This window comes from Barbus barbus (assembly GCF_936440315.1).
Source record: "Barbus barbus genome assembly, chromosome: 14".
NCBI lineage: Eukaryota > Metazoa > Chordata > Actinopteri > Cypriniformes > Cyprinidae > Barbus > Barbus barbus.
This window is the reverse complement of record NC_136742.1, coordinates 10859986-10886875: the sequence shown is the minus strand read 5'-3', so window position 1 is coordinate 10886875 and position 26890 is coordinate 10859986. Positions and strand designations below refer to the sequence as shown.

The 26890-nt window shown below is 38.1% G+C and overlaps 2 protein-coding genes across 6 annotated transcripts in view; both read right to left on the bottom strand.

The window, feature by feature from the left end:
* The window catches only part of LOC306880200 (protein PRRC2C-like), a 33819-nt gene extending 18272 nt beyond the window's left edge, over nt 1-15547 (bottom strand). For 3 of the 4 annotated variants that reach the window (XM_079433560.1, XM_079433559.1, XM_079433562.1), the window contains exons 1-10: nt 15181-15547; nt 9601-9770; nt 5175-5352; nt 4903-5015; nt 4619-4744; nt 4171-4466; nt 3955-4034; nt 2624-2763; nt 753-840; nt 481-661 (exon numbers count right to left, since the gene is read on the bottom strand). In XM_079433560.1, the coding sequence (XP_079289686.1) occupies nt 481-661; nt 753-840; nt 2624-2763; nt 3955-4034; nt 4171-4466; nt 4619-4744; nt 4903-5015; nt 5175-5352; nt 9601-9715 (1317 nt within the window). In that variant the 5' untranslated portion in view covers nt 9716-9770; nt 15181-15547. The remainder of the gene's footprint in view (nt 1-480; nt 662-752; nt 841-2623; nt 2764-3954; nt 4035-4170; nt 4467-4618; nt 4745-4902; nt 5016-5174; nt 5353-9600; nt 9771-15180) is intronic. The other variant, XM_079433561.1, reaches the window with a different exon arrangement.
* Nucleotides 15548-17214: 1667 nt separating this feature from the next.
* Nucleotides 17215-25059, bottom strand: LOC306880546 (flavin-containing monooxygenase 5-like). 2 transcript variants are annotated; one of them, XM_079434144.1, is made up of 9 exons: nt 25022-25059; nt 21879-22016; nt 21533-21721; nt 20706-20871; nt 19534-19676; nt 19118-19317; nt 18642-18997; nt 17900-17972; nt 17215-17791 (listed from the first exon to the last, which is right to left on the bottom strand). In XM_079434144.1, exons 1-9 carry the CDS (start codon nt 25046-25048, stop codon nt 17362-17364), a joined length of 1722 nt encoding a protein of 573 aa, XP_079290270.1. In that variant the 5' UTR covers nt 25049-25059; the 3' UTR covers nt 17215-17361. The 2 variants fall into 2 exon arrangements, with proteins under 2 accessions (XP_079290270.1, XP_079290271.1); XM_079434145.1 differs by lacking the exon at nt 25022-25059 and adding an exon at nt 23523-23639.
* Nucleotides 25060-26890: the final 1831 nt, after the last annotated feature.

Below are 26890 nucleotides of genomic sequence, written 5' to 3'. Positions count from 1 at the left end.
GAAAAACCAATGCCGCTCTCACACTACACATTCTCACGCAGTAAAAAAAATACATTGTGGAGCAAAGAGAAAACTGACATCGCACCGACAGAAAAGACAGAGCAGGTTACCTCTGGTATGAAAGTCTCAGCTTTCAAATTGTCATTTAAGAAATTCAAACAATAAATACCGTTTTGTGGATCTTTAATATGTCATGACAGATCACTATAACCCTAAGTTCAAGTGGCACACGTGGAACCAATTGTCTTTTCATTTTTACTTAAAGCACGAAATAAACATGAATGAACAGAACGTATTTTATTTAAACCGCGGAAAGATGTCAATACACCAATTTTTAAAGTTTAAGTCCACCAAATTTAATATACTCTTCCTGTGTGATTTCTTTGTCAACAAAGATGGCAGATTTGGCATTATGAATGGTCAGATCGCCTGTCAATCAATCTCTTTGCGAAGGGTCAATTGTTGTAGAGGACACCATACCTGTTGTTCTTGTGGAGGAACAGTCTTGTTATAATGGACAATATTGCCAGGGGAGGGAGCCCTAAGGTCTCCACTTTCAGCCCATGAGCTCTTGCTGTCACGCCTCTCCTCTTCTCCTTCCTTCCATCCCTCCTGAACAGTGTTTCTTGACCGCATTCGATCAACTTTAGTCATCCACTCCCTGTGTTTCAGCAAGAAAAGGTTTTATAGAGCCAATGTTCACTATGCCCAAAAAATTCTGTATAAAATAAGTAACAAAGATGAGTGCTTACCAGTTATCGCCTTTCTCCTTAGCTGCATGGTTCTCCTCATCATCACTAAAGTTCAGTTTCTCAGTATAGTCAACTTCCATTTGAGCTCCTAAATAAGAACAAAAATGGTGACTCAATTAAAAAATGGTTAAAATATAAAATGAAATATGGGAATAGCTAATAACCCAATTTATTATTAACTTTATAAAATCACTTTATCTGATTAATTTTTATCTTCTGATTTACTTCCATGATCTATTGAATATAAAAGTATTCATAACATGAATAAGTACTGATATCAGTGAAAAAACGTTACGATATTTTACAATGTAAATGCTGCAGAAATCTCAACCAAATGACAATTGGACCAGTACGTAATTGGGTCAATACTGGACTACCGATAAGCTTCAGGACAAACGATACGGTTATCGATACTTGCATTGTTTTATCTCCGTATACTTCAATGTTAATAGCGAATTAGAGGCTGCTGCTTGTCATTTTCCTTCACTGAATGATGTGGCCAACGTTTGTTCGATGTGCATGTGATCTCCATGCGGTGTGTGTTTGCGTGCAATCAGCGGCAAGACTGAAACATTCGAAAGTGTGGGCTCACGTAGGGCTGCGCGATATGACGTTTTTTGATTGTGGACGATAAAAATATCTCCATGATCTGCTTTTGAAGAAATATCGTAGTATCGTGCTATACACATTCTATCAGCTGCAGTTCTGGCGCCGCCGTATCAATATACTGTACAACGCCACATACTACATTCACAACAGTGTTAACTCAGCTGTAGCATTACTCTCACAGGACACTGCACTTATTCGCAATCACAAAAGTACATTATTCGCATTGCTTTAAAGCCTTGCCGGTTAAACATTTCATTCACATGCTGTTCTGATGCGTGCTTTTTCTGAGCCCATACACCAGAAGCGTGCGCACTAAAAAGCCTGCTAAACAGCACCTGATTACTGAACCAAGTTATCGTTTCCGCTACTGTCAAAACACACAAGGTTTATGTATAGGCTCAGTTGGTTATGTCTAAAATTAAAGTAAACAACGGAGAGAAAACGGATGCGTGCAGGTCTTAAAGGGACAGTAAACATTCTGCCAATTGTCATTAAAGGGATAGTTCATTCTAAGATCATCATTTACTCACTCACATGTTGTCCCAAAACTGTATTAATTTCTTTCTTGTGCTGAACTCAAAAGAAGATATTTTGAAGAACGTGGGTAACCAAACAGTTGCTGGTCCACACTGAATTTGATAGTAAGAAAAAAAAAAAATCCAATGTAAGTCACTGGCGACCAGCAGCTGTTTGGTTTCCCACATTCTTCAAAATAACTTATGTTCAACAGAAGAAAGAAACGCATTCAGGTTTAAAACAACATTTTTGAAAATTAATTTTTCACAACTATTAATTTAATGTTCACAAAAATAAAACAGAGAAAAATCTCTCTCTGCTCTTGACTGAAGAACTTTAATACAGTTGCTAAAGTTCAGAAGTATTAAAATAACTTTTCATGTCATATGTTTGCACCAAATAGTAACTATAAGAGTATCGATAAGTACCAGTATCGATAAGCAGTATCGGCATCAGTATCAATAAAATGTAAACGATACCCATCCCTAATGTGGCCACAATTGAATAAAACACAGTTTATAATTTGAATGTCTATTGTTTAACTAAACAAAATACCTTTTAATTCTATTTTTAAAAAAAGAGAGCAGAACAACGGTGGGCAAGTCATTTAAATGGTGTATGGCCAACCATCATGTAATTCTGATTACACCAACTACCTTGGGAAGCCTACAATGTATATTCCTTACCACCCAAGCCTTCTGTAAACCATGAATAAAAAACAAAAACAAACAAACTATCACTCTCACCTGCCCAACCCTCATCAGCATCAGTGTCCAGATTGTCTAGCTCTTTTAGTTCAGTGGCACTAACAATTGATGGTCTGTCTGGATCCAGCAGCCATGACTGAGAGGGAGGCTGGGAAGGTCTTCCACCAGACCGTGGACCCCTAAGTGGAGAAAAGAGAGAAATATGAGGAAAAGGCTAGACTTCACAAAGCTCCTAATGTTCTAGAAGTAGGGATGCACAATATATCGGCCACCATATCGGCATCTGCATTTTTTCTGTTATAAGATAATTTGATAAATATTTCACCACTAGATGGCGGTCTAGAACAGTCAGAATAATTTCAGATATTAATTGATGAAAAATGCAACCAGAATTCCCTGTGACTGACTGTTACAGTGTATTTTGTAACTGGTAGTGAGCTGTTACTCTGTGTAAAATCCTGCAACAGTCATTAACAAAAAGTCACATGTGGCGGTGTCCGATCAGAGTATGTGAGTGGAGTGGAGCGTCAACAATTTCCCATCCACGCTCTGAGCATTTAATAATCACTCCGCTCCAGCTCCGCGCTCACTAATACCAGAAACACCGCTCTGCGTCTGAAGTATTTCAGTATGTTTGAAATATCACAGTTCTATGGAAGCCTATTTCCGCCGCTGAATAAAAAATGAAATAAGGTTATTGCGACTTTTTCCTCACAATTCTGACTTTTTTCCACAGAATTATGAGATATAAACTAGCAATTGCGAGTTATAAAGTCAGAATTGTGCATTTATATCTCAGAATTAGCCTATAACTTTTTAATTTGCATAATTGTATTAATTTGTAAGACTTTTTATGATGAAATTTGGTAATGGGAGAGTAAAATTATTTTTAAAACGTACACTGTTCAAACTAGGCTGCTTATGTTGAAGTTGTTTGGGATGTGGCTTTTAATGATGAGACCTTATTTGTAATCAGGCTCTCAAAAAGTATATAAAAATTTGGATATAGATTTACCGGCCAACATATCGGCTTTCAAATATAAAGCATTATCGGCTATCTGTATCGGCCAAAATTTTCATGTCGGTGCATCCCTATCTGGAAGTATTCCAAAATACCAGTTTGCTTGTCTTGATCAATAAAATTTCACTTTCAACTGCTTCCACATTCACTTTTAACCCTTCAGACAAATTTAAGTCAATAACTAGTTAGAACTGTAACTTCAGCTTTAGAAAGCACTGTCTAGAGTAAATACTTCAGATTCAAAATAAATTATTCATGGCAACAAAAGAAAGGACAAAGTAACACTATCTTTCAACCTTAGCTTCTAAATCTTAAGCCATTTAAGTTCAGACCTTATGGGATCACTTACTTGGAAATCTCCTGTTGTCCAGGGTACCTAAAGCTGCCTTGTACAGGAGGAAAGGGCCCTCGAGGGTAAGCATTGAACATCTGAAAAGATCAAGCACACATTAAAATAGCACTGCCAAATACAATTCACTAAATCAGTACCAAACAAAACATCACATAGCAGAATGTCACATTTCAGAAGGTAGATGAAATTACAAACAATGGCTAAATCACTCACATATGGTGGCATCATGCTCCTGAACTGGGCAGCATGGAACGGAGATGATATTCCTCTTGCCGTTTGCTGGCCACCATTAAGTTTATGCTGAGGGGCAGTAGGTGGGAGCCTGTCTCTGGCATCTCTCTTTTCTCTGCCCTCCCCAGCAGAGGGTTTCCCTGCCTCATCAGAGTCCCCAGAGGGAGATGGTGTGCCTCGACCCACGCCTGACTCCTCAGAGGGCTTACCATCGGTCTCTGAGGGGCTGGGAGCAACGTTTAAGTTCCTGCCTCCACCTTCCCGCCAGCTACCCACATCTGAGTAGGTAATGAAGATGAAAGGCCAGAGTGAGGGTGATAATTATAATTAAGAACTCTTAAGAAATTGCTGAATATCTTCTTTCCTCAAACAGTTGCAACCAATATGTTACACAAAGCTCATAAGAAAAGGTGAAGGATGATGGTCGTACTCTGAGGCCTGAGGCTGGGACCCGGCCCATAGGGTTCATCTTCCTGATCGCCTGATTTCTCCGCCTCACCCGCCGCCTGCAGACTTGGAAACTCCTGATGGAACTGACTGCTCATCCGAGGAGCTCCTGTAGACACACTTAAGCACTTGACTTCAGCAGTTCAAAATTCATGATAATTAAGATAAATCTGCGGCTTAAATTTGTTTAGATAAGGATTTAAAGTTCACCGAGTAGCATTTTGAGAGTGAACAATAATGAAAAGGTTTACAGAGGAAACGTCTTACCGTCCAGCTGCCCAGACTGTTTGCTGTTGGCCCAGGAGCGGCTGCCTCCCAGAGGCGCATCAGAGGTCTGGGGCACAGTTGGCTTAGGCTGTGGTGGAGGGGTCTCTTGTTGTCTACAATCATAAAAAGAAAAAAGAAAAAAAAAGTGCCAGTGGAACAGAAGAATCTAATGACTGCAAAACACACAGGAGGATGTGAAAGTATGTTTGGAAAATCCAAAACTGATCTTTCAACAGTAACTACACCTATCATTTAAGAGGGTGGAGTTTTACCGTTCTTCTCCTGGTTGATCTTGTCTGGAGGCCCATCCGCTGCCGTCCTTGGGTACGATGCTAACGTTGGGATCGTTGCCTTTGTTCTCAGCTTTTAAGCTGGGCAGGTTAGCCGGAGGGGGCATGCGTCGACTGACCGCAACTTTGCCCAAACTTTGGAGCCCATGTCTGGCAGCAACTAAGTGGAAGAAAATAAATTTAAGTTTTCTGACCAAAAGTCATTTACTAGGGATGCACCGATACCGATATCGGGCCCAATACTGAGCTCCTGTACTCATACTCGTTAAAATGCCCCGATACTAGGGATGGGCGATATGGCCTAAAAAATGTATCACGATAATTTCAGGTATTTATTGCGATAACGATACAAATGACGATAATATATATATTTATACATATACACACACATACATACATACATACATATACATATATATATATAAATAGATTAAGTTTTAAAGATTAAGTTTATTTCATATAGTATTATTAATGCAATTAACTTGAAACTTTCTGTACACAGCCAACTTATGGCCATGCTAATTATGATCAACAGCTCATCTCCATTAATTGCTCTTATCAACCATAATAATGCGTTACGGACGCTTCATATTAAATCATATGCATAGGCTACTGGCACACGTTTACCACGTTGCTGATGACTGAAAGCCTGTGTATGGCTATACTGCTGTGATCTGTTTCAGGCTCTCCATATCATAACATTTTAGAAATTAATTCATTGTAATATCTCAGAAATAGCATATTTAATGAGAACATCGCGGAGATTTAGACTGCTTTGCTGTTTGGGTCAGAAATGCACAGGCGGACTGAAGGAAAAATCGCCAAAACTATTTTAAATGTCATATAATGTTCATTGTTAATGTTATTATCTTATCTATACTTTTTATGTGTTTCAAACAAACTTATGTTGCCATCTGCGTTGCATTCATGCAGAGAGCAAGATTTTGCGTGTTCACGCGCATGCTGTGTGAGACGCTCAAGAGATGTGGGCTACATCATTCTTATTTGTCTACTTTTTTCTTCATTACAAATCTTGTTTGGTTTTATTTTGTATCATTGCATGTTAAAAATAATTCACTATGTTATGCAGATGCAAAACGCTAGACTGCGAATAAGATTAGCTACAGTTTCACATTTTATAAATATTTGAACTATATATTCAGCATATTTAACAACCTGTTTTGTATCTTTATTTAATGCATAAGCGATTTATTAAAACAAGTTTATGAGGCTATGCTCTATTATTCATTATGCAAGTGTTTGTGCGGAAAAGAATGCGCATGCATGACAGTGAGGTGCTCGCGCGGATCACTTGCATTTTTTCCTGATAATGAAACAACTTAAAATAATAATAATTAAAAAAAGACAACTTAAAATTGGGGCTCGTCACATACATGAGAAATATTTCTCAGGGCTCTACGCTTACTTTTCTTTTTTAGGAGCGCTTGTGCTTCTAATTTAAAATATTTAGGAGCACGGTCAAAAATTTTGCAGCACCTTCAAATCAATAATCAACAATTCTGATCAAAAATTAACCTTCCCATTACGAGGTGATATTTGACTCCTTAAAGTGATTTAAAGGGAATTTTGTTTTTACCTTTGTAATGGCATTTTTCTAACTTTATTAAAAGTATGGCATCTTTTATGTCAAATTCAAATTGGACGCGTTTCCACTCTTTGTAACCACCATTTTTCTGTACACTTTGCATATTAAGGTAGTTTGCTCCTCATCTGATTTTCTGTAACAAAACCAGTTGCAAATTGTGGAGGTAACGTTAGCTCCTCGCGTAACAAGCTCCTCCTCATGGTGCGTTCACACCAGACGCGAATGAAGCGTTAAGCGCGAGTGATTTACATGTTAAGTCAATGCAAAGACGCGAATAGACATCCTGCCGCGCAATTCGCGCGAATGACGCAGCGCGAATTGAGCGTTTAGAGCGAAATTCTAAACATATGCTCTCTGTGGCAGTCATACATGTGCGCCTGGCAGAAGCCCCGCCCATGACGCGAATTCGCGTCTGTTGTGCAGTGAATTTCACGCGCGAATGAAGCGAGTAAACCCAAAATGTTCACACGTCCAACTACGCGCGAATAGCGCGATTTATTCGCGCAAGTCGCGTCCGGTGTGAACGCACTGTCAGCCTCACGTCCGCCTTCCGCCATGCTTGTTTTCACTCCGCACGTGAACAGTGAATCGGGCGCACACAAAACTACGTAATCAACTAGACTTATCGTTATTATCGTGAGGAGACAAATTTTTATCGTGAGGAGAATTTTCAACGGTATATCGCAAACGATAAGATATCGCCCATCCCTACCCGATATCAAACACCGATACCACACAGCATGTGATAAGTACCATATTCAGACAAAGAAATAGACAACAGAACAACAGACAGCAGAATGGAGTTATTAGAGATTAAGGATGTCTACAAAGTATATGCATGCAATGAAATTAATGTTAAACATTCAGTATTGACGCCTGTATAGCTGATGTGTGCAAGCTGATGGGCTAAGCAAAGCACGCTGAGTGGATTGAGCGCGCGGCGGCACAGATGCACGAGCTCGTCAAGTGAATATCCCTTTCTCACAGACACCACTGGATAGTTTGTAGTTCGGTCGGATGTGTCAAAAACAAGTAAAACAATACAGGAGTTACTTAACGGTAGGGAGGGAGGGAGAGAGAGAGAGAGAGCGCATGCGCGCACTTCTGTTGTGTGATCTTTATTGATGTTCGCTCACTTGGCACACGCATCATTTGGCTTAAAACTAAATCGTTCTGTACTTGTCCCTCTCATTCTGCACCAGTAAAAATATGTGCGCGTGTTTTGCTTGCTTCATGAGTGATTGTGCATTATATGAGTGGCTTTGGAATATAAATTGCAACACGTTTCAGATGAAAAAAAGCAACTTATTTCTGAAAATATCAGTTAGGAGATTTATAACAAGTGGTTCCCTGCATTACAGCAAAACGTGTAATTACAGTACTGAGCCGCTGCAATGGAGCAGCTCTAATGCTATTAAATTAAAGATGATGTACCATAGAGCAAAAAAATGAACAGTGAAAGTAACAAAAACTTGTAAAATACATTTTAATGGGCATAATTAAGTGTGAAAATAACCGAAGATATTATACAGTCAAATCAAAATAAAGTAAACTGTGACATAACCAAAATTTCTTCATACAGTGGACTACCAGTAAAATTGATACAAATTTGGGACAAAAAATTATTCAGACCGAGTCTGAAAAAAAAAAAAAAACTGAAGTTCAGGTTTGCATGAACCTGGTTTACAGCATGCCCAGGAGACTACAGGCTGTCATTAAGGCTAAGGGTGGCCCGACAGAGTATTGATAGTTGTGTAAATAGTCATACTGACAGCTGTCTTAATTTTTGGTTGATTGTAATCCATTATGTACCTTTCTATCAAAGTTATCTGACATTATCAAGCTGAATTTGTTCAGACACGGTAATAAAATATGACAAGAACTCAGAGTAAAACTATTTTCTAAACTATAGCGAAAAAACCGTGATAATGTGAGAAATTTTAAAGTTGTTTGAATAAATTTTGGATTGACTATTTAATTGATAAATGAAGTTAACCAATTAACATTATACATACTCTTTTAGTTTCTGTACCCAAAATGTAAAAAATTTACAAATGCAATGAAAATATCAGTATCGGTACTGGGTATAAAGTACCAAAAATAAAAGTATCTGCATCGGGGCGAGTACTGGGAAAAAGTGGTATCGGTGCATCCCTATCATTTACATTTATATTTAGTAATTTTTATCCAAAATGACTTACAAATCTTTCTGCTTTTATCCAAAGCGACTTACAAATTATGACAATAGAAGCGATCAAAACCAACAAAAGAGCATTAATAAAATGAACATCATTTGTAAAGGAATATTGGTAATATGAGCAGTAATCTTACAACAAATGTTCTTGTGCAGTCTCTCTCTATCTTTAAGCTCATAGGAATGCACAGCAGTAACTGAGTGGACAAAGGCTGCTTATTTGATCCAGTGATGCAAAGGAGGCTGATCGGGGAGCTCAATGAACGACAGTTCAAAGACTCCAGTGAATCACTTGACACTCTACTCAATGAACCATTCTTATTTTAAGAGTTAGAGAGCAAATCATTACAAGTTAGCCAAGTCATGTGCAAGTCACAAAATCTGGCAAGACTTTCTATAGACTGTCTGTATTAAAAGTTATTCTTTTTTTTAGTATAGCATTTTTCTGTTTGCTTCATTGTCTTTATGCAAAAAGCAGTTCACCTTTTTTGGTTTCGAGGTGAAATGTAACCTGAACATGTTCTTGACAGCTATTGAGGGATTCTCCCCACCACAGGGAACTCAGTAATTAACAACAGCTTGTTTGTAAGAATGGTCAGTTGACTCACCTGCAGTTTTCTGGGTCTCCAGAGACTTGCCCTTGTATGTGTTGAAGAGGCTAAGGGTTGCATACTTGGTCTTGCCATCCTTTGCCTTGGTGCTCTGCCCTGACTTCTCGGACATTTCGCTGGAAACTCATTGAGTCTGGTCCTGCGGTCTCACCCCTCAGAACCAGCCCCTTAGAAGAGCACAAGAAATAAAATATTCAGTGAGCAGATGGTAAACCAGATACATTCTCTAATATTCCACCTGCACCTCTTAAGCATTTAAAGTAGGGCTGCAAGATATATCGTTTCAGCATCGATATCGTACAGTGGCCGAGAAGTGCAAAACAAATCACGATTCTGAAAACAAAATAACAAGTCAGAAAACACAACAACAATTCCGAAAACATTATAACAAGTCAGAAAACACAATGACAAATCCGAAAACAAATTAACAAGTCAGAAAACAAATTAACAAATCAGATAAAACGGAAGAGGTATGTATAGTTTGAGACAGCGCCATTGGTTTGGGAATAGATTACTCATCGCTGATTGGACAAGATATCTGTCAATCAAGGTGTACAGGAAGAACGAGAAGAAGAACACCAGAGTCAATCATTTACAGCGTCAGCTCCAGTGGTACAGATGGTAGAGCATGTGTCATTGTGTTTTTGGACGCGATCGACCCGGGTTCGAGTCCGTCTTTTGCCAAACTTTTTTTCCTTCTTCCTTTTCAAATTTCGTATCGCATCCGAAAGGCATTTATTTTCAATAAAAATTAAGGAAATAATCTAAAAGTTGAAAATAAAGTATCGGGTAGGTGTAGGGAGAGCTTTGTTGTCCCAATAAGGTGGCATCCATTTGAATTAAAATTTTAATTTACACTCAATACGTTATTATTGCATACTGGTTTTTTTATTACAATACTGAGGTGCAGATAATTGCTACTATTTGCAGTGATACATTTTGGTAGCCCGACTGGAAAACACAATAGCCCCGGGACGTCGGGGTATCGATTTTGCAAGCCCTGATAACCCTTAAATCCATAGCATTTTCTGTTGTGTTTTGGGAGGGATTCTACAGTTTTTTTTGTTTTTTCTGCAGGGAAGATTATAATGGTATTACTACTTTTACAGAATTACTGAATTTCACAGGAAAGATTTATTTTAAATAAAGAACTGTATTTCTTTAGTCAATTATTAAAGTATTACATGTTACACAGGCTCATTTATTCATTTGGGATTTTAAAAAACAAGTGGGAAATGTGCTGAATGTTTCATTTCATCCAAGTGAAATTGGCAAGCAGTTAGACATAATTTACATTCGTTTTAAACGCAGAGCCAGGCACGAGTGGACACAGGTTGGGCGCGTGCGTCAGGCCTCGTCCATATTGCCAAATGCGCTCGTGAGAGACTTGCGGAGCAGAACCGGGCGCGAGACCGCGAGTATAAAAGAGCATTACGAGACCAGCTGCGTGTGTGCGGCTCGTCTGTGAGACGCGCAGCGACTATGAGAAGCATTCAGAGACAGGCGCTGTGTGTGCGGTCTTCTGAATTAGCGAACATGAATTATAAACTTATTTCAAATTAATCTGTTAGAAAGATAAAATGTCTAAGATAACGTTCATGTTGCCAATTAATAAAAACATCTAAAAATGTATCTTTTATTCTCCAGTACTTAAAGCAGAACCGATACGGGAGCTCTTGATATGCGTTGTGACGCAGCTCTTGCAAATTACCTTTTGTGTTCGTTGTCGGTCATTTCGAAGCTGTAGTTATATACGTTTTTCTTTAGTTTTAATTTGCCTAACTTTTGATCTGAGGCTGGCAGTCGTGCATATGCTCTGGATCAGAGTAATATCGCGTCCACATCGCAGGCTTTGCGATTAGCAAATCGCAACATCTCAAATCGCGATACGATTAATCGCACAGCCCTAGTGTTATGTTACATTTGAATATTCAACCAGTATAGAATAGACTTATCAGAAAAATCTAAAGCGCTGTATATTTAATTTATATCTTTGTTCTATTATTATCTATTATTTATCTATGTTTGTAATTTGTTTATTTTTCTATGCTGATTTACTCACCTTCAAAATCACCCCAATCATTATTTTTTTTCTCCAAATTGAGCTTTTCAAGTCATCTGGATTTTATCTTTGTTTTTTTCCCCCATATCACAGAAATACACAATATCGCCATGTGAGTTTTTTTCCAATATCGTGCAGCCCTAATTTTAAGCAGTATTTCCTGTCAGGCTTAAGAGCAGGCTACATCACAACACCAGGAACCATTGTTGATCAACTACAGAGACAAACAGACAAATGTGCACGTGAGCAAGCAAACATCCCCAAATACAGCACATGCGAATGATAGCCTTTATACTTGTTTCACAAACTAAATAAGATTACTTGGTTCAAACTGAAGGGTTTATTCAAGTCCATGCCCCCAACATGCAGAGAATAATTAAAGCATTAAGTACACAATCAGGCTTTTATCAGACTTTCCTACTTCCTGGCTAAGGCAGAATCTAATGCACATACACTAACACTTCCAAAACATTGACCAACAAGTTTGACTAGCCATTATATCTATTACAAATTGCGTGTCTTTGAAGGAGATGGACTGCAAAGGCAGTCAGAACTCTACATCTTTGAATCTCAATGGTTCAAATCGATGAAGCACATCACGTTGCCATGCCGATGTCAGTGTAGGTGAAGTGACAGTAAGGGGAGGGGGTGCGGCAATCTACCGTGGGCCACATGGGGCTCCATTCATAATTGATGTGGTGTGGGGGCTTATGCCAAGACAGCACAGTAGAAGCAACAGGGTCACCTCATCATGTCCATACACAATTAGATTGCACTGCACACTGAGAAATGAAGATGTGGTATTGTTCACAACTACATACTGCTATCCAGAACAAAAATTAACACTGAAATCTTCAGAAGCCGTTAGAAATCAGCTTTAATATGAATTAACATAAGACTGAACAATGAAGCAACAAGCCTCAAACCCATTTAACACTTGGTCACTTCTGGGAGAGAGTTAAAAGGCAACAATCATGCCAAATCAAATACATAGTGCATAAAACTTAACATCATGTAAACCAGCTCTACACACACACACACACAAACTAAAAGTCACAAGATAAGACAGAAGGTGTAATGAAAGTGAAAGCGGTCATCTTTTACTTGGGATAATCAGCATTTACTGACACAAACATTAGTGCAGCTTCATTGGTTAAATGCCAGCTTCCTCTCAATCTACACATCAAGAGATGTCATATTTATAGCTGTCTGGTGTATTGTAAAGGGAGGAAAGGTTACAGGTAGTTAAATGCAACCAATGGGACTACACAAAGGCCAGAGCAACATTCAACTGACTCTTTATTCGAAACTGCCAGTACAGGAGATGGAGACAGACCAATGAATAGCTAAAACACCCTAAAGAGCATGATTTATTCTTAGGATGTCTCAGACTAAAACGGTTAAGGCTGGGAAAAAGTGACTCTTAAATAACTAATTCCAGGCATGTGAAATATTTCACTCATGTTTTAAACAATATTTATTATTGTTGTGTAAACATTCATTTATTAAGTACTGATGAACTTGGTCTGAGAGATTGAGATGGATTTGAGATTTCAATTAAACATCTTTATTCTTTCAACCCCAACCTCCGGCAACCAACCATCCCCCGGTCACCTGGCCATCTGCCTCTTAAAACACAAGCCAATCACTGCGTTCCAGTGACATTCCCAAATGAACATGCAAGAAATCACTGGCACTGAGCTGCAGCCCTGGAGGGATGAGAAAAGTCAATATCTTTTCAATAGATTGGTGAGGGGCATCCTTAAATCAATGAAGAACATACTCTAATATGAAACCTCATCCAGTGTTACCAGGATGCCTAAAAACATTCACTTGATCTCCTGTTCCTGTGGCTCTGTTTCTTTCTTTGTTAAAAGCACCCCTTAAGGCTTGTCTTATTTCAAACAATGGTGTTCTCTGTGACAATTCCTCTTATAAATATGTAAAGCTCTTTAAGTGGAAGTTAAATGATCAAGTCTTCCTCTACTGACACTCACAAGTATCTTCCCTCCTGCTGCCACTGTAATGAATCAAATCTAACATGTTCTGGATTCTGCTGAAAAACTCTGTTGTGCTTTGAGCCCAAAGGCTTCTGACTTGCTCAGTTTAATGCCATTTTCACAAAACCTCAGGGATCTAGATTTTCAAGGCCCATGAAACATCATACATACAGAAGGAATGAGTCATTTGTGACGTGGATCACAAAAGAATGAAGTATTCATTAAGATAACGGCAAGTTGTATAAACCCCATGAAGCCTGCAATATCTAGCTATATTCAGAAAAATGACATTTTTATAGAACATTTAAATTTCATAGAAAAACTACAAAAGTTTGCATGTGCTTTATATATTGCATCATGTGAGACACATCAAGCTTTTATGGCCCATATAATGATACAATGAGAATATGGAACGCCTCACCTCAATTTATTCAGAGGCCCAAAGTGACCAAAAATATGCAATTTAGTGCAGATGCGGTTATTTATATGTCCAAAAAGTAAGATGAAGTTCTGACAGCTTGTATAGCAACGAGTTTTTTTAACAGTATAGCAGACTGCTTCCATTAAATGCATACAAATATCAGTTGTCACTCTATACCTCTCAATAATAGTAAGAGGATAGTTAAATGCTTTGTTTTATGATCAAAGCTCTGTAGTTTTAAATGGTTTAGACAAAACATAAAATGTAATGCAATACAATGATGATTGAGACAGACAAAATTACTCTAAAATGTCTTTTTCTTGCTAAGCATGTATAATCTACCAATCTGAGGGCGGGAAGGAAGTAAAAGATTATGTACAACAGGTTTTTTCACCATGTTGATAATTTTAGATGCTTTAGGTGTCATGTATCAAATATGATACAGTAGAATTTCCAGGATTAAACCGAGCATATGCATAAGTCTAACACTGATGGGGACTAAGCATACAATTCTACTGAGTGCCTGTTAGCACACTTGCATGTGGTAGTTGTGGATGTTCATTTGCATGCACTGATTTTAATGTTTTGTTTGATGTACTTGGAAAAGTCATGTGAGCCATCACCTTTGGCTAACCTACCTCTGCACAACCAAGAATAGGATACCGGGTAATTACTGCCCTCCTTCACTTCGAACTTGCCTTTCAGATTTAAAATGCAATAATATAACTATCGGTTTGAAGTGAGTGTCAAACATTTGATTTAACAAACCAAACAATTCTCCAACCAACCCCAATAGTCCTTAACCGGCAAATGAAACATTTATTAAAAATGGCTGGTCAATTGGGCCATGTGAGGTGGCCTCCAAACCCCCATTCACCCCAAATTCTGCCTCAAGCTATCCGGTTATCATCTTTCAGCAACGTATAAACTAAACCTGCCCATATTAATGCCAACCTATGTGAGTGAAAAGAAAACTGGTTTTGGTTGCGTGATTTGTCGTTGCTAATGGCAGTGCTAGCATTAGCCAGACTATGTCTTTTCTTCTAAAAGAGCAGAAGCAGCAGCACGTTGACTAGCCGTTAACGTTAACTTACCTGTCTCCGCCGGTCCCGTCTCTCTTCAAGTATATAGTTTATTCCGTCCAGAAGGTCTGTGACCTGGCCCTTTGTATTGTGTGTTTGAGCGTGTGTGTGAGAGAAAGAGGCCGGCTGTGGATTACAAAAGCTCGTGCTATGCTAGTCCCAGCTAGCCGAGCCGTTAGCGACCCACAAAAACCTCGTCCACAAAAGAGAGAGAAGCGTTTATCTCCCTCTCCCTGTCGTTTTCTTTCTCTGTATGTGTCTGTGGTCGCGCCGCCGGTGTGAGGTGAGCAGTAACGGGCGGTTGGCGGTTTCTCGTGCGCTCGAGAGAGGGCCCCGCTCGCGCCGCGGCCTGTCGCACAATCAAAGATGGCAGAGCGCCAGTCCACGAGAGCCTGACGTCACCGCGTACAGGCGCTACGCAGCGTCAGCGACTGAAGAAGCGTCTTTAACATGTGAGACACAGCAGATGGCGCCTTCCCTTTATACTTTTGGGATGAAGCTTCACTGTCTTTTCTTTTTTAGTTTTTATTAGAACAAAGCATAGGCCTACAAATGTGTACACAAAAGTGCCAGAGTGTACATGGCAAATCAAAAACTCTATATTCATGAAAATATTAGTTTTATTAATGTTCTCCAAACAGGTGCTGTAGTTCTTGATCTCCTGTTGGATCTTTCTGAATTTTTCCAAAATAATAAAATTATTTTTATTGGAATTTTATACATATATCAAATTTATTCATCATGATATACCTTCTAAAAACATTTCCCACATTCACCCAAAAAACGTTGTGTATACAGTTATATAAAAGATGATTTTCTTCACAGAAATATCTAAATCAATATCCAAATGAAATCTAACAAACTTTTAGCCTAGCTATACAATGTAATATTTTTAATGTAATTATTTAAACTATAATTTTCATGAATACTCCAGGCTTTAGTTTTTAAATGTATTTGTCTACAAAAAGCTTTTATGAGTAGCTGTTTCAGCTATTATAACACGTTGTTCAAGGAATATTTCCCCCAGCAAACCAATCGCTTTTTTTCTTCTGTGGAACACAAAAGGAGATGTTTAGCAGAATGATGGCACTGCACTTTTCCATACAACCAGGTCATTTTAAGCTTAAAAACGCATTGTGAAAGTATCATAAAAGTCAGCATGGTTTGTGAAAAATTTTACTTTGTTCCTCCCAAGTAAAACATAGTAACTACACATTTTGTGTAAGTGGTCTAAACTGTGATTAGACTATAATGTTGTTATTACTGCATTTTAGACATTGACTGAATTTGTTTTTCATAATCTTTGAGGAATAGTTCATCAAAAAATGAAAATTATGCCATCATTTACTCACCTATATCCTTTTTTGTGTAAAAATAAAATAAGATGTTTTGAGAAATTAGTGTTGTGGGCAAATATAGCCTACATAATTCAAATTATATAATTTCACGTTATAAGTGTTCTAATAGTGACTTAATTTTATAACTTTTATAGCCTATCCATGCTTATCCATGTGCCAATACATTTACTTACAGCAGTAAACATGAGCATGTACAGCAACTTACAATGAAAAAATAACTTACAATGAGATGCAGTTTATATATATATATATATATATATATATATATATTATTATTGACTGTGAGCATTGATCCACTAAAATTAAATGTAGTTACACAAAAATTGCTGTTATTTTTTACATTTGTCATTTCTTCATAATAATGCAGTAACATTTTGATACTACTTGGAACAAATCGAATATGCTCAATGGTTAAAATCACTCGTGTAGTCCTGAAAAAGTATATCTATACTTATCTTATAATGCTTAGAAAGGTACAAATATATTTACTAAAATTATATTTGTTACATTTGTACATCTATAATGTAACTCAATGAAAAGAGTGAAAGCGTTTAATAGCGCATGCTGGTTTTCAACAATTAAAACAATTATATAAAAAACTACAAATAAAATCAATTTACATTAAAATGTAGCTACATTATACACAAACTGTTTTTTTTAAATGTGAAGGCATTTGCTGAGGAATTCAAAAATCAGTTCAATATTACTATAGCAAATTCACAGAATGTAAGAATTTCACACACTACTTTTTTTTTAATTGTTAAAGTTAAGCCCAGTCGATTTATGTTCTCAGATTTTATTTGGCTATGTTATGCTTATGATTCACATTGCAGGATCACTGTGTAGTCAGTGGCAATGGAACAAAAGCCCTGATCTTGTCCAGGAGTGAGGAAGGGTCTGCTATGAGTGTGTGCAGACTGTCTCTGCTGTAATACAGAGCAGACAGCAGCGCTGCAACAGACACTGAGAATACAAGTGAATGAGAGGAGCGCTGTGACTGCGGCTCTGGTGTACAGCGTGTTCTCAGGGGCTCGTTGACTCGATCCCACTGAGTCAGGATGGCCTGACGTGCACCTTCCCATCTGCCTGGCCCGTGCAGCCGAAACTGGTACGGGGTGCAGGGCCCAAAGATGATGTTCAGAGCCAGTCTAGGGTCTGTCACGAGCAATTTCAGGAAAGAAGGACGGACACCCACTTGTTTAGCCAACTCATCCATGTAGGGGATGTAGTCCACCTGGATGGTGTGTCTCTGGGCTGCCACATACCTGCACGAGTAACACAATTCAAATCAAGATCCACTGAAATGACATAATTTTAACTAATTGTGTAAATGCTGTGTTATATTGTCATGTGAGATGTTAAGTGTGGAGAACCTTCGAGCCATTGCTTTCTCTTTTGCTTTAATGTCCTTCATCATTGCACTCATTGGAGGCAGTTTGCACAGTCCTAAGTGAGAATATCACAGCTTGTTAAGTACAAAAACACTGTATACTTATGAACATTAATAATGTTCTTACATGTTTATGTTTTACAAAAAGTTTCATATGTTTTAAGGGCAATTTCATGAAAAAATATAAAGGGTGTTCTTTACATTATAAATAAGGGTTTGATGTATGTAGATATACTGTAACTTCAAAACTCAAAACTTCCAAAGTAAAAGGACAAAAATAAGCTGCAAGAACATCATAGATGTCTTAAGCTTTAGGAGCATTAGTCTAATTCTACAGGTGAAAACAGATAAAGGGTAAATGTTTTTGATGCAAGAAACATTTAGTAATATTGTAAAAGGTTAATAAAATCTTTAATAAAATAATAAATTTACAGAACTGCAGGTGGACATCTCATATTTGTCTGTGTACATTCAAAATAAAGGTTTCAAAAGGTGGGTTTCGCAACAGTGTCACAGGAGGTCCCCAAAGAACCTTTCACTGAACAGTTTTTAAAATAACCATTTTTCTTAGTGTGAAGAACGTTTAAAACCTACTTTTCTCTATAAAACCTTTTGCACAATAGAAAGCTTCCATGGATATTGAATGTTCTTCATGAAACCATAAATGCCACTGAAAATCATGTTTTTGTTTTTAGCATGTAGGAGATCAGCGTCATGTTTGATACCTTTAAAAACACGAGTGGCCCAGCGCGCCTGCATCTCAGAGACGGGCATAATGGCTCCCAGAGGCTGGATCAGGCCAATCACGGCTAAAGTTGGCCGCTCCAGTCCTGGGGGATATATGTATTTGTACAGGGATACTTCGTTCTTTGAGACAGGAATTACATGTGAAGGCAGGAAGGGGAATGAGAAAGTGTAGCCTGTGGCAAACACCACCAAATCAATGTCTTCCTCAACAGTGCCATCCTCAAACATCACACTTGATCCGCGAAACTCTTGAATATTTGGCTTGACCAAGACGGTACCAGAGAGGATGCGGTTTGGTAAGTCATCATTAATCATGGGATGTTGGCTGAAAACTCTGCCAGAAAAAATAAAATAAAAATTGCACTATACAACACCATATAATGTTGAAGAGAATATGCTTAACTTAATTCTGACCAACATCATCAACATCTTATTTCCTCAGTGTTCACAGTACCTGTGGGCAGGCTGCAGCCCATAGAGCTTGTGGTCGAACCGTTTATTGAGTTGTTTCTCTCCCAATTTGTTAAGAACTCCAAGTGGCAACCATCCAAGAAACAACATTAGCCCTCTGTTATTAAACATCATATCGAAAGGAACACCTTTGTCTCCTACACGATTTAATATCCAAGAACCCTTTCGGGTGCTCAAATAAACCTGAAATATAACAAACATGTCAAATGAATCTCTTTTTTCGTCATGGAACATCATGATGGTAAGAAAACAAAGAGTTTCATTTTTAGATTGAGTATTACTTTAAAGTACAAATATCAATATATTTATCAAACAATATGATTGGTGTAATGAAATATAGATAAAATATGTCATGTGGAATAATAATTCATACACTATAATTATTTATAGTTGCATCACCTGTTTGGCCATTCTGCTCATCTCCACAGCAATATCTCCTCCAGAGTTCCCAATGCCAATCACGACTACCCTCTTCCCTCGCCATTCTTCTGGGTTTTTGTAATCACGACTGTGGAAGAATTTTCCCTTAAACGTGTCTATTCCTAAATAGAGGATTTTAAACAGGTAGCCATTATAATATGGAAACACATAAAAACTATTGCATCCATGAAACTCTGCTGCCTCTACTGATTCTGCAGCCAATGAGCTTACTTATCCAACATTTAAATATTCTGGTTCAGTGTTTAGTGTAAGATGGCCCTGCAACTATTAGAGTTCCTCTGAAACCCTCCACCTCCCCCAGCTCCACATGTCTAGATCTGATACAAGATTTAATGATGTTTATTTGTGCCTGTTCAGCTCAATGTTTTTAATGGCAGCAGCAACTCCATACTTGCTCTGGAGCACCAGCAGCATTAACAGCAGCGGCAGAAAGTGTAACAGATCTAATCCACTTAGATATTTTAACATTGTCATATCCATTTACATGCTAAAACTATCTCAAAAGTTGTCTTGATTGAAATCCAGTTATATGTAATGTAGCATTTAAAATATAACTTTTTATATATAATAACTTAAGTGTCTCATTGCATATGCATATTGAACATAATGATGTTCTATTAACAAAGTTTGGCAGGAGCATGTTCAGATAATCAACCAATTACCACGAGATGGAAACATTTGGAAACACAACTTAATTACACAACATGAGGTATATTTACAGCCGACTCATCCCTCCACCACCCCAGTTCCTCTCTCTCAATTATTACTATCCCAGATAAGGATGAGTACTCTGGGTTTGGGCTAAATCTTGAGCTTGGATCCCTCCCTGTGGGCAGCATGCCAAATATGCATACTCCTCACTTTATCGGATTATATTATATGTAAGTAAAAACTCATGAACTGATGTTGAATCATTCTTTGCAAGACCTGTAAACGTACTAATCATAAATAATATTTCTATTTAACATTAAAATGAGAAGGGCTTTTCACTTAATGTTACAGCAGAGTTGTGATAAAACCTAATGACTCTTGTACACCAAAGTTTACTATGATTGTTTGGTCTTTAATGACATTATGCTGTTGCACTTTGCACATACACTCTGTTTGCTTAGTCATCACATGTACTGCACCTGGAAAGTCCTGTAGAGGGAGATTAGGGTGACAGTGGTGTCCAGTGCAAACCATCACAGCATCAAACACCTGCTTCTCTCTCCGACCATCTCTGGACTCTGTCTCTACATCCCACTGTCCAGAGTGAGGGAAGTCTGGCCTTGGTGTAACATGAAGGACTTTTGCCTAGGAAACACAACACATAATAATAATAATTCATTACATTTATATAGCGCTTTAATGCTCTTCATTGTCAGGGGGTATCTCCTCATCCACCACCAGTGTTCAGCATCCACCTGGATGATGCAACGGCAGCCATAGTGTGCCAGAACGCCCACCACACACCAGTTTACTGGTGGAGAGGAGACAGAAGGATGAAGCCAATCAGCAGATATGGGGATTGTTAGGAGGCCATGATTATCAGAAGCCAATGGGCAAATTTGGCCAGGATGCAGAGGTCACACCTCTACTCCTTTCAAAAGACATCCTGGGATTTTTAATGACCACAGAGAGTCAGGACCTCGGTTTAACGTCTCATCCGAAGGACGATGCTTGTTGACAGCAAAGTGTCCCTGTCACTATACTGGGGCGTTAGGACCCATACAGACTGATGTGTGAGCAGCCCCTGCTGGCCTCACTAACACCTCTTCCAGCAGCAACCTAGTTTTCTCAGGAGGTCTCCCATCCAGGTACTAACCAGGCTCAACCCTGCTTAGCTTCAGTGGGTAACCAGTCTTGGGCTGCAGGGTAATATGGCTGCCAACATGAACTTGTGAATTCTTGAAAGACAGTACTGTATATTCATAACTTCAGTTTTAATGCGTCATTAAAACCTTTCAATTCAGACCTGGAAGCGGATGTGCCGTTTGAGCTGGAAGTGGTCAGCATACATGCGGAAGTAGTCCATGATGAGGGAGTGGTGCATGTAGTTTGGAAAGTGTGCAGGAATGGGGAAATCACTGTAGCACATCATCTCCTTTGAAGTGTTGATAATCACAGAGTGGTAAATGCTAGCACGATCTGGATCTGGATTTTCCTAAGATGGAAAGACATGAAGAAAATTGGATCAGTTTCTTGGAGCATGTTGTTTATTACTTCTCTGCAACAGACTGTACCTCAGGGCTCAGTGCTTGGCCCCCTTTATTCTACACATGCACAACTTCAATGGACCCAATCATATAGAGACATCTCACCTTAAACCTCCAGAGTCCCCCAATGTCATCACTAGTCTCAAAACACACTGGCTCCAGACCTTCATCCAGGCAGCATTTGATGCAGGCCAGCCCAGAGGTTCCTCCTCCAATCACAGCAACACGTTTAGCCATGATGATCTAAAACAGTCAGACTTTAAGCAGATGCAGGTGATTGTGAGATTTATACTTGTTTCTATATGTCATACATCTCAACTGTGGTAGATAATGTGTTCTATGATTTTACTTCCTATAGTCCACGCTGTGAAATACTGTGTACAACTATTTAACTGGTGTCTAGAAAAATAAAAAATATATCATAGTATATATACTTTGAACATATGTGTTTGATGACAGTGCTGTTAATAAGAAATTACCACAGTGTACTGCAGAAACAATTAACTTTTGTTAAGTTTTGTAAGAGCTCCACCAAGTTGGACTTAAGTATATCTTTATATGTAATTTCATAATTACTTATACTGTCCTTGAAATTTGGTTAAAGAGTACTGCTTAATGTATTGACAAGTGTTTGTGGTAAACTAAATTATACTTTGATGGCTACTCAATAGAAACTTGTATGTCATTGTCACAATCTCTAACTGGAGTGCCCACGAGCTCTATAGAGGGCACCCCATCCCGTAAACCTTTACCAATCACCCCGTACTACATTTCCCATAATCCTTTGCTTGGATTCATCAGAGCTCATCATCAGTTCACAGCTGTTTCTTATTAGGGGGACTATAAGACTTGCATGCACGCATGCGCACACGCAAAAAAATCTGCTGGTGATTGTTTAGCCTGTAATGTTTGTTGTCATCTGTGTTGTGTTGCCTTACCTTGCCTTGCCTTTTATGTTTTTGATCTTGGACGTTTAATCTGTTTTGTGATTGTTTGCTACCTGTCCTGACCTTCGCCTGTTTTACTGATTACTCTTTTGCCTCTGCCTTGAATTTACTATTGTTTGCTATTGTTTTGACCCTGTTTGTCTGACTATGTTTTGCTGAAATAAAGCATGCATTTGGATCCATCACTCCGTAGTCACGCCTCCATGTTACAGTTATGTATTTAAATATATTTGTAATTACACATTTGTTATGAATTAGTTGCAGTTTAGTACTTTTAAAATATTAACTTAAAATAATATTGAATAATCCACTACAGTTCAAATTATAATCTTTACATGCACTTCACGGTTAGTCAGCACATCAAGATAAGTATTTCATTGAAACATGACAAAAACATATGAAACAAATTGTTTATCAAACAATGATTTGAATTAAAACTTTTAATTTGATGAATTTACTCAAATTCACTGTCTTTATGTACACTGCCTTTTATTTATCAATATTATATTACCTGCAAATACAGTTTTTTTAAATATACTTTTAAGATTTTAAGTACACTACAGGTGCACATTCAATACAATTAATTACTCTTCTTTTTGACAAGGGAACCTAAGCATAATGTAACATAGTGGTCCGTTATTGTTCTTATGTAATCCGTTGTGTATGCACTACACAGTAAATATAGGCCTCCAGGGGCGAGGGTGAGAATATTCGTTGCGTGCATGAGGGTGGGAACGTATGCCTGTGTATATGTGTGTTTGTTCGTCTACGTCTATGTGTCAGGTCGGGCCTTAGACTCCACCTCACTCATCATCTCAGTCGACCCCCACCCCACCACCATGCCCTGCCGGTGGAGGATGCCGCCGGTGCATTGGTGGTTTCTCGCGCCGGGGCAGGATGCTCGGGTGAGCGCTGGCCCACTCTCGGCGGTCGCTTGGCGGGGCCTGGCCCTACTGGCCTTGCTGGGCCCCGGTTGGGGGGTGGGGGGCCCTTGGATCTCCGGGCCCAGGGCTCGGTCTGCCCTGGTGTGGTCGGCTGCCGGCGGAGCCTGCGGGCTTGCCGCCACGGCACCCTGGGGTGTCTACACTGTGGCTGTCGGATGTCCCACCTTCGGGCTCTCCTCTGCCCTTTTCTGGGTGGGGGCCGCAGTTGTCCCTGCGGTGGTTCCCCTGGGGGTCCCGTGCCCTGGGGGGCCTCCGGATGTTTGGGGCCTGGGTCTCTTCCATGCCTGCTTCATGCCTTGCGGGATGGGGCTGTTGTTCCCCACACACACACTATTAAACATTTACATGGAGGAACCTTATGAACACAAGCGCGCTCACACACACAGGTGTACACTCAAGCATTCACATTGGTGTAAAAACGGGTGCTCACAGACACACATTGTTCTGATCTGCTGTTGCTTCAAAACTTATTTTGTAATATTAGTTATGCGTGTTGCTCAATAACATTTAACATTTAGAATTTATTGTGATTCATACAGATGTTGGTTGTTGCTGCAGTTTCTCTGATGTTGTGTCTTCTGTTGTGTCTTCTGTTGTTTTCTCTTTTTGTCAGCAGGTATCGAAGCAAATTGTCTGTTTTTTTGTTTTTGTTTTTTTTTTTCCTCTCTCTCTCTATCCCCCATTCTCTTTTTTTTCCTCTCTCTCTCTCCCCCTTCTCTGTTGACTTTATCCACAATTTTTTTTTTGTTTTTTGTTTTTTTTTGTTTTCTAATTCCTTTTTTTTTTTTTTTTATTTTTTTTTTTTATTATTATTATTTTTATTATTATCATTATAATTATAATTATTATTTTTTTATTATTATTATTATTATTTATTTTTTTTTTTTCTCTCTCTTGTTTTCTCTGTCCCCTGGTCTTGTCGGTCATAGTATGGTTAAATAAAAGGGTATATAAAATTTAATTAATTAATTAATAAAAAAAAAAGTATATAAAAAAAAAAAAAAAGGCTGTGAATGATGATAGCATAACTACACATACGTACTGTCATGTGTTATCTGTGTTACTGACAGGCCAAAAAAAAAAAAAAAAAAAAATATAGGCCTCCAATTCTTGCACGCATATGGCCCTGTTGCATCATCACTAGTGTATCCTATGTCAAAATGTATAGTGAAATCGACCTGCTAAACCCTGACAGTCGCTTCCGAATATTATCGTCTAAAACATACAGCCTCTGCAACTATTTGCATAAAATAACAGATAATTGTTTTATAAACAACAGTGAAATCAAATAATATTAACTGGACATTAACAACTGAAATTGTTTTGTCAATAAAATGTTTGTGGCATTGTATCTTACCAAGTGTGAAGCAGTGAGTGAATACATTTAATTTGTTCAGTTCAGAGTAATGGGAAAATTTCACCACACCCCCTTTAGGGTTGTAAAACAGGCAGGGATTCAATTATTTGTAACCCTATCTGGTCAATGTTCAACTAGATAATGTTGACATAGTTTTAGATATTTAGTTTTAGTTTCTACATTTCATCACCACACAGTCCTGTTAATCATATGAAACAACACACATCAACAGAAATAATGATCTAGGTGTTACCCATGATGGATTATGGCACTAAAGTATAAGTTTTGATGTTTATTAGTTTTGATTTCAGATACAGAGCCCCTCTACATGGTGAAAAATTATATTTCTATGCTTTACTTTGCCTGAATATTTTTTGAGGGAACACAAATGCATTTTTTCCTTCCATCTCATTTTTTTTTTATCACCATATCACCTTACATAGTTTCTTTCTTCTAGTTAATATAAAAATGTGTTACAGTTCATATTGCTCTGCATACTGGATCTCACACAGTGCACTTTATACAGGCAGCAACAACATCAGTAAGTACACAAGAGTGTACTGATAAGAGCAGTAAACGCACAATAAACATAACACATCAACATAAGTGAACTTTTTTGAAACACAACAAAAGGTGTTTTATATATATATATATATATATATATATGCATTATTATATGCATTTTTTGAACACTGACCAGTTGCAAATGTGATTTTTATTTACAACAATTCAATAATAACCAGTTAATATTGTGGTGTTTATTAGACACAGTACTGTCTGATTTAGCAAAATTGTGTAAATAAAAATATTACCTATAAAGCCACAGAAGAACTGTTGTGCATCTCCTAACAAAACACAATAGGTTTGACTAGAAGCTGCACTGCACAGACAGTTCTGTGAATGACATCAAAGTACAATGAGGACAATTAGAGAGCATTTTTAAAGTTTAGTTTTAAGTCAAATAAATCTTGCTGTTTTGTTAAAGTCTCGCTGTTGTAAAGTTATACGGCTACAGTTGTGTTGCTGGGTTTTAAAGCAAGTTTTATTAATTTTTTTCTTATCAGTCTGTGTTTACAGCAATTTCACTGTCTACTCGTTTCAAATGTGGATGAATGGCTAGATGTGTGCACACTGCCAGAGCTATGTGAGATCACTAGCATGCTGCTTTTGGAGGTGGGTAGAGGTGTTAAATGAAGTAGTCTTTTGTTGTTGTTGTTTCTATAGGTCTTTAACATTCTAAAAGCTCTTTATTCCAATGATACTACAAGCTAGTCAGTGTATTCAGTGCTCGTAATGTATTGTAAGTTGCTTCAGAGACAAAAGGTAATTCAAGTATTACATACAACAATAAAACAGTGCGTTGACATAAAAAAGGAAATGTACTTTGGTACCTAAGTACTTGTAAAAGCAAGTACTTATACTTCTACTTAAGTAAAAATCTGTCTTTGCAACTTTAACTTGTATTGGAGTAATATTTGACCAGAAGTATCTGTACTTTCACTCAAGTAATGGAGTTGTGTACTTTGTCCACCTCTGAAGACCATGTTATCCCTTAATTGTCAGATTTTTTTCCCCCAAACTTGTTCGTCGTCTAGAAAGCAGCTCGCTACAGGAATTGTTTTTCTTCATGAAAGCTTTGTGTTTAATGAGATACCCCTTACGAAAATTAACCATGGTTTTACCACAAATAAAACCAAAAAAACATGGTTTTGCTACACTAACCATAGTTTACGCATCTGACAGTCATCATGCAGTCAATTTAAAATACTTTGTCATCACTAGTGTACCAAATATGGAAAGGTATAGTGAAATCTTCCGCAATCCAATTGGATATATTAACAGATAACGTTTTAAGTAAACGACAACGAA

Coding starts and splice junctions, on each gene's coding strand:
- LOC306880546 (XM_079434145.1), bottom strand. CDS start 23,561: ATGGTGGTGGGGTGGGGGTCGACTGAGATGATGAGTGAG. Junction 19,318..19,533: donor TGAGCAGAATGGCCAAACAG/GTGATGCAACTA, acceptor GTTATATTTCAG/GTTTATTTGAGCACCCGAAA. Junction 17,973..18,641: donor GGCCACTCGTGTTTTTAAAG/GTATCAAACATG, acceptor ATTCTCACTTAG/GACTGTGCAAACTGCCTCCA.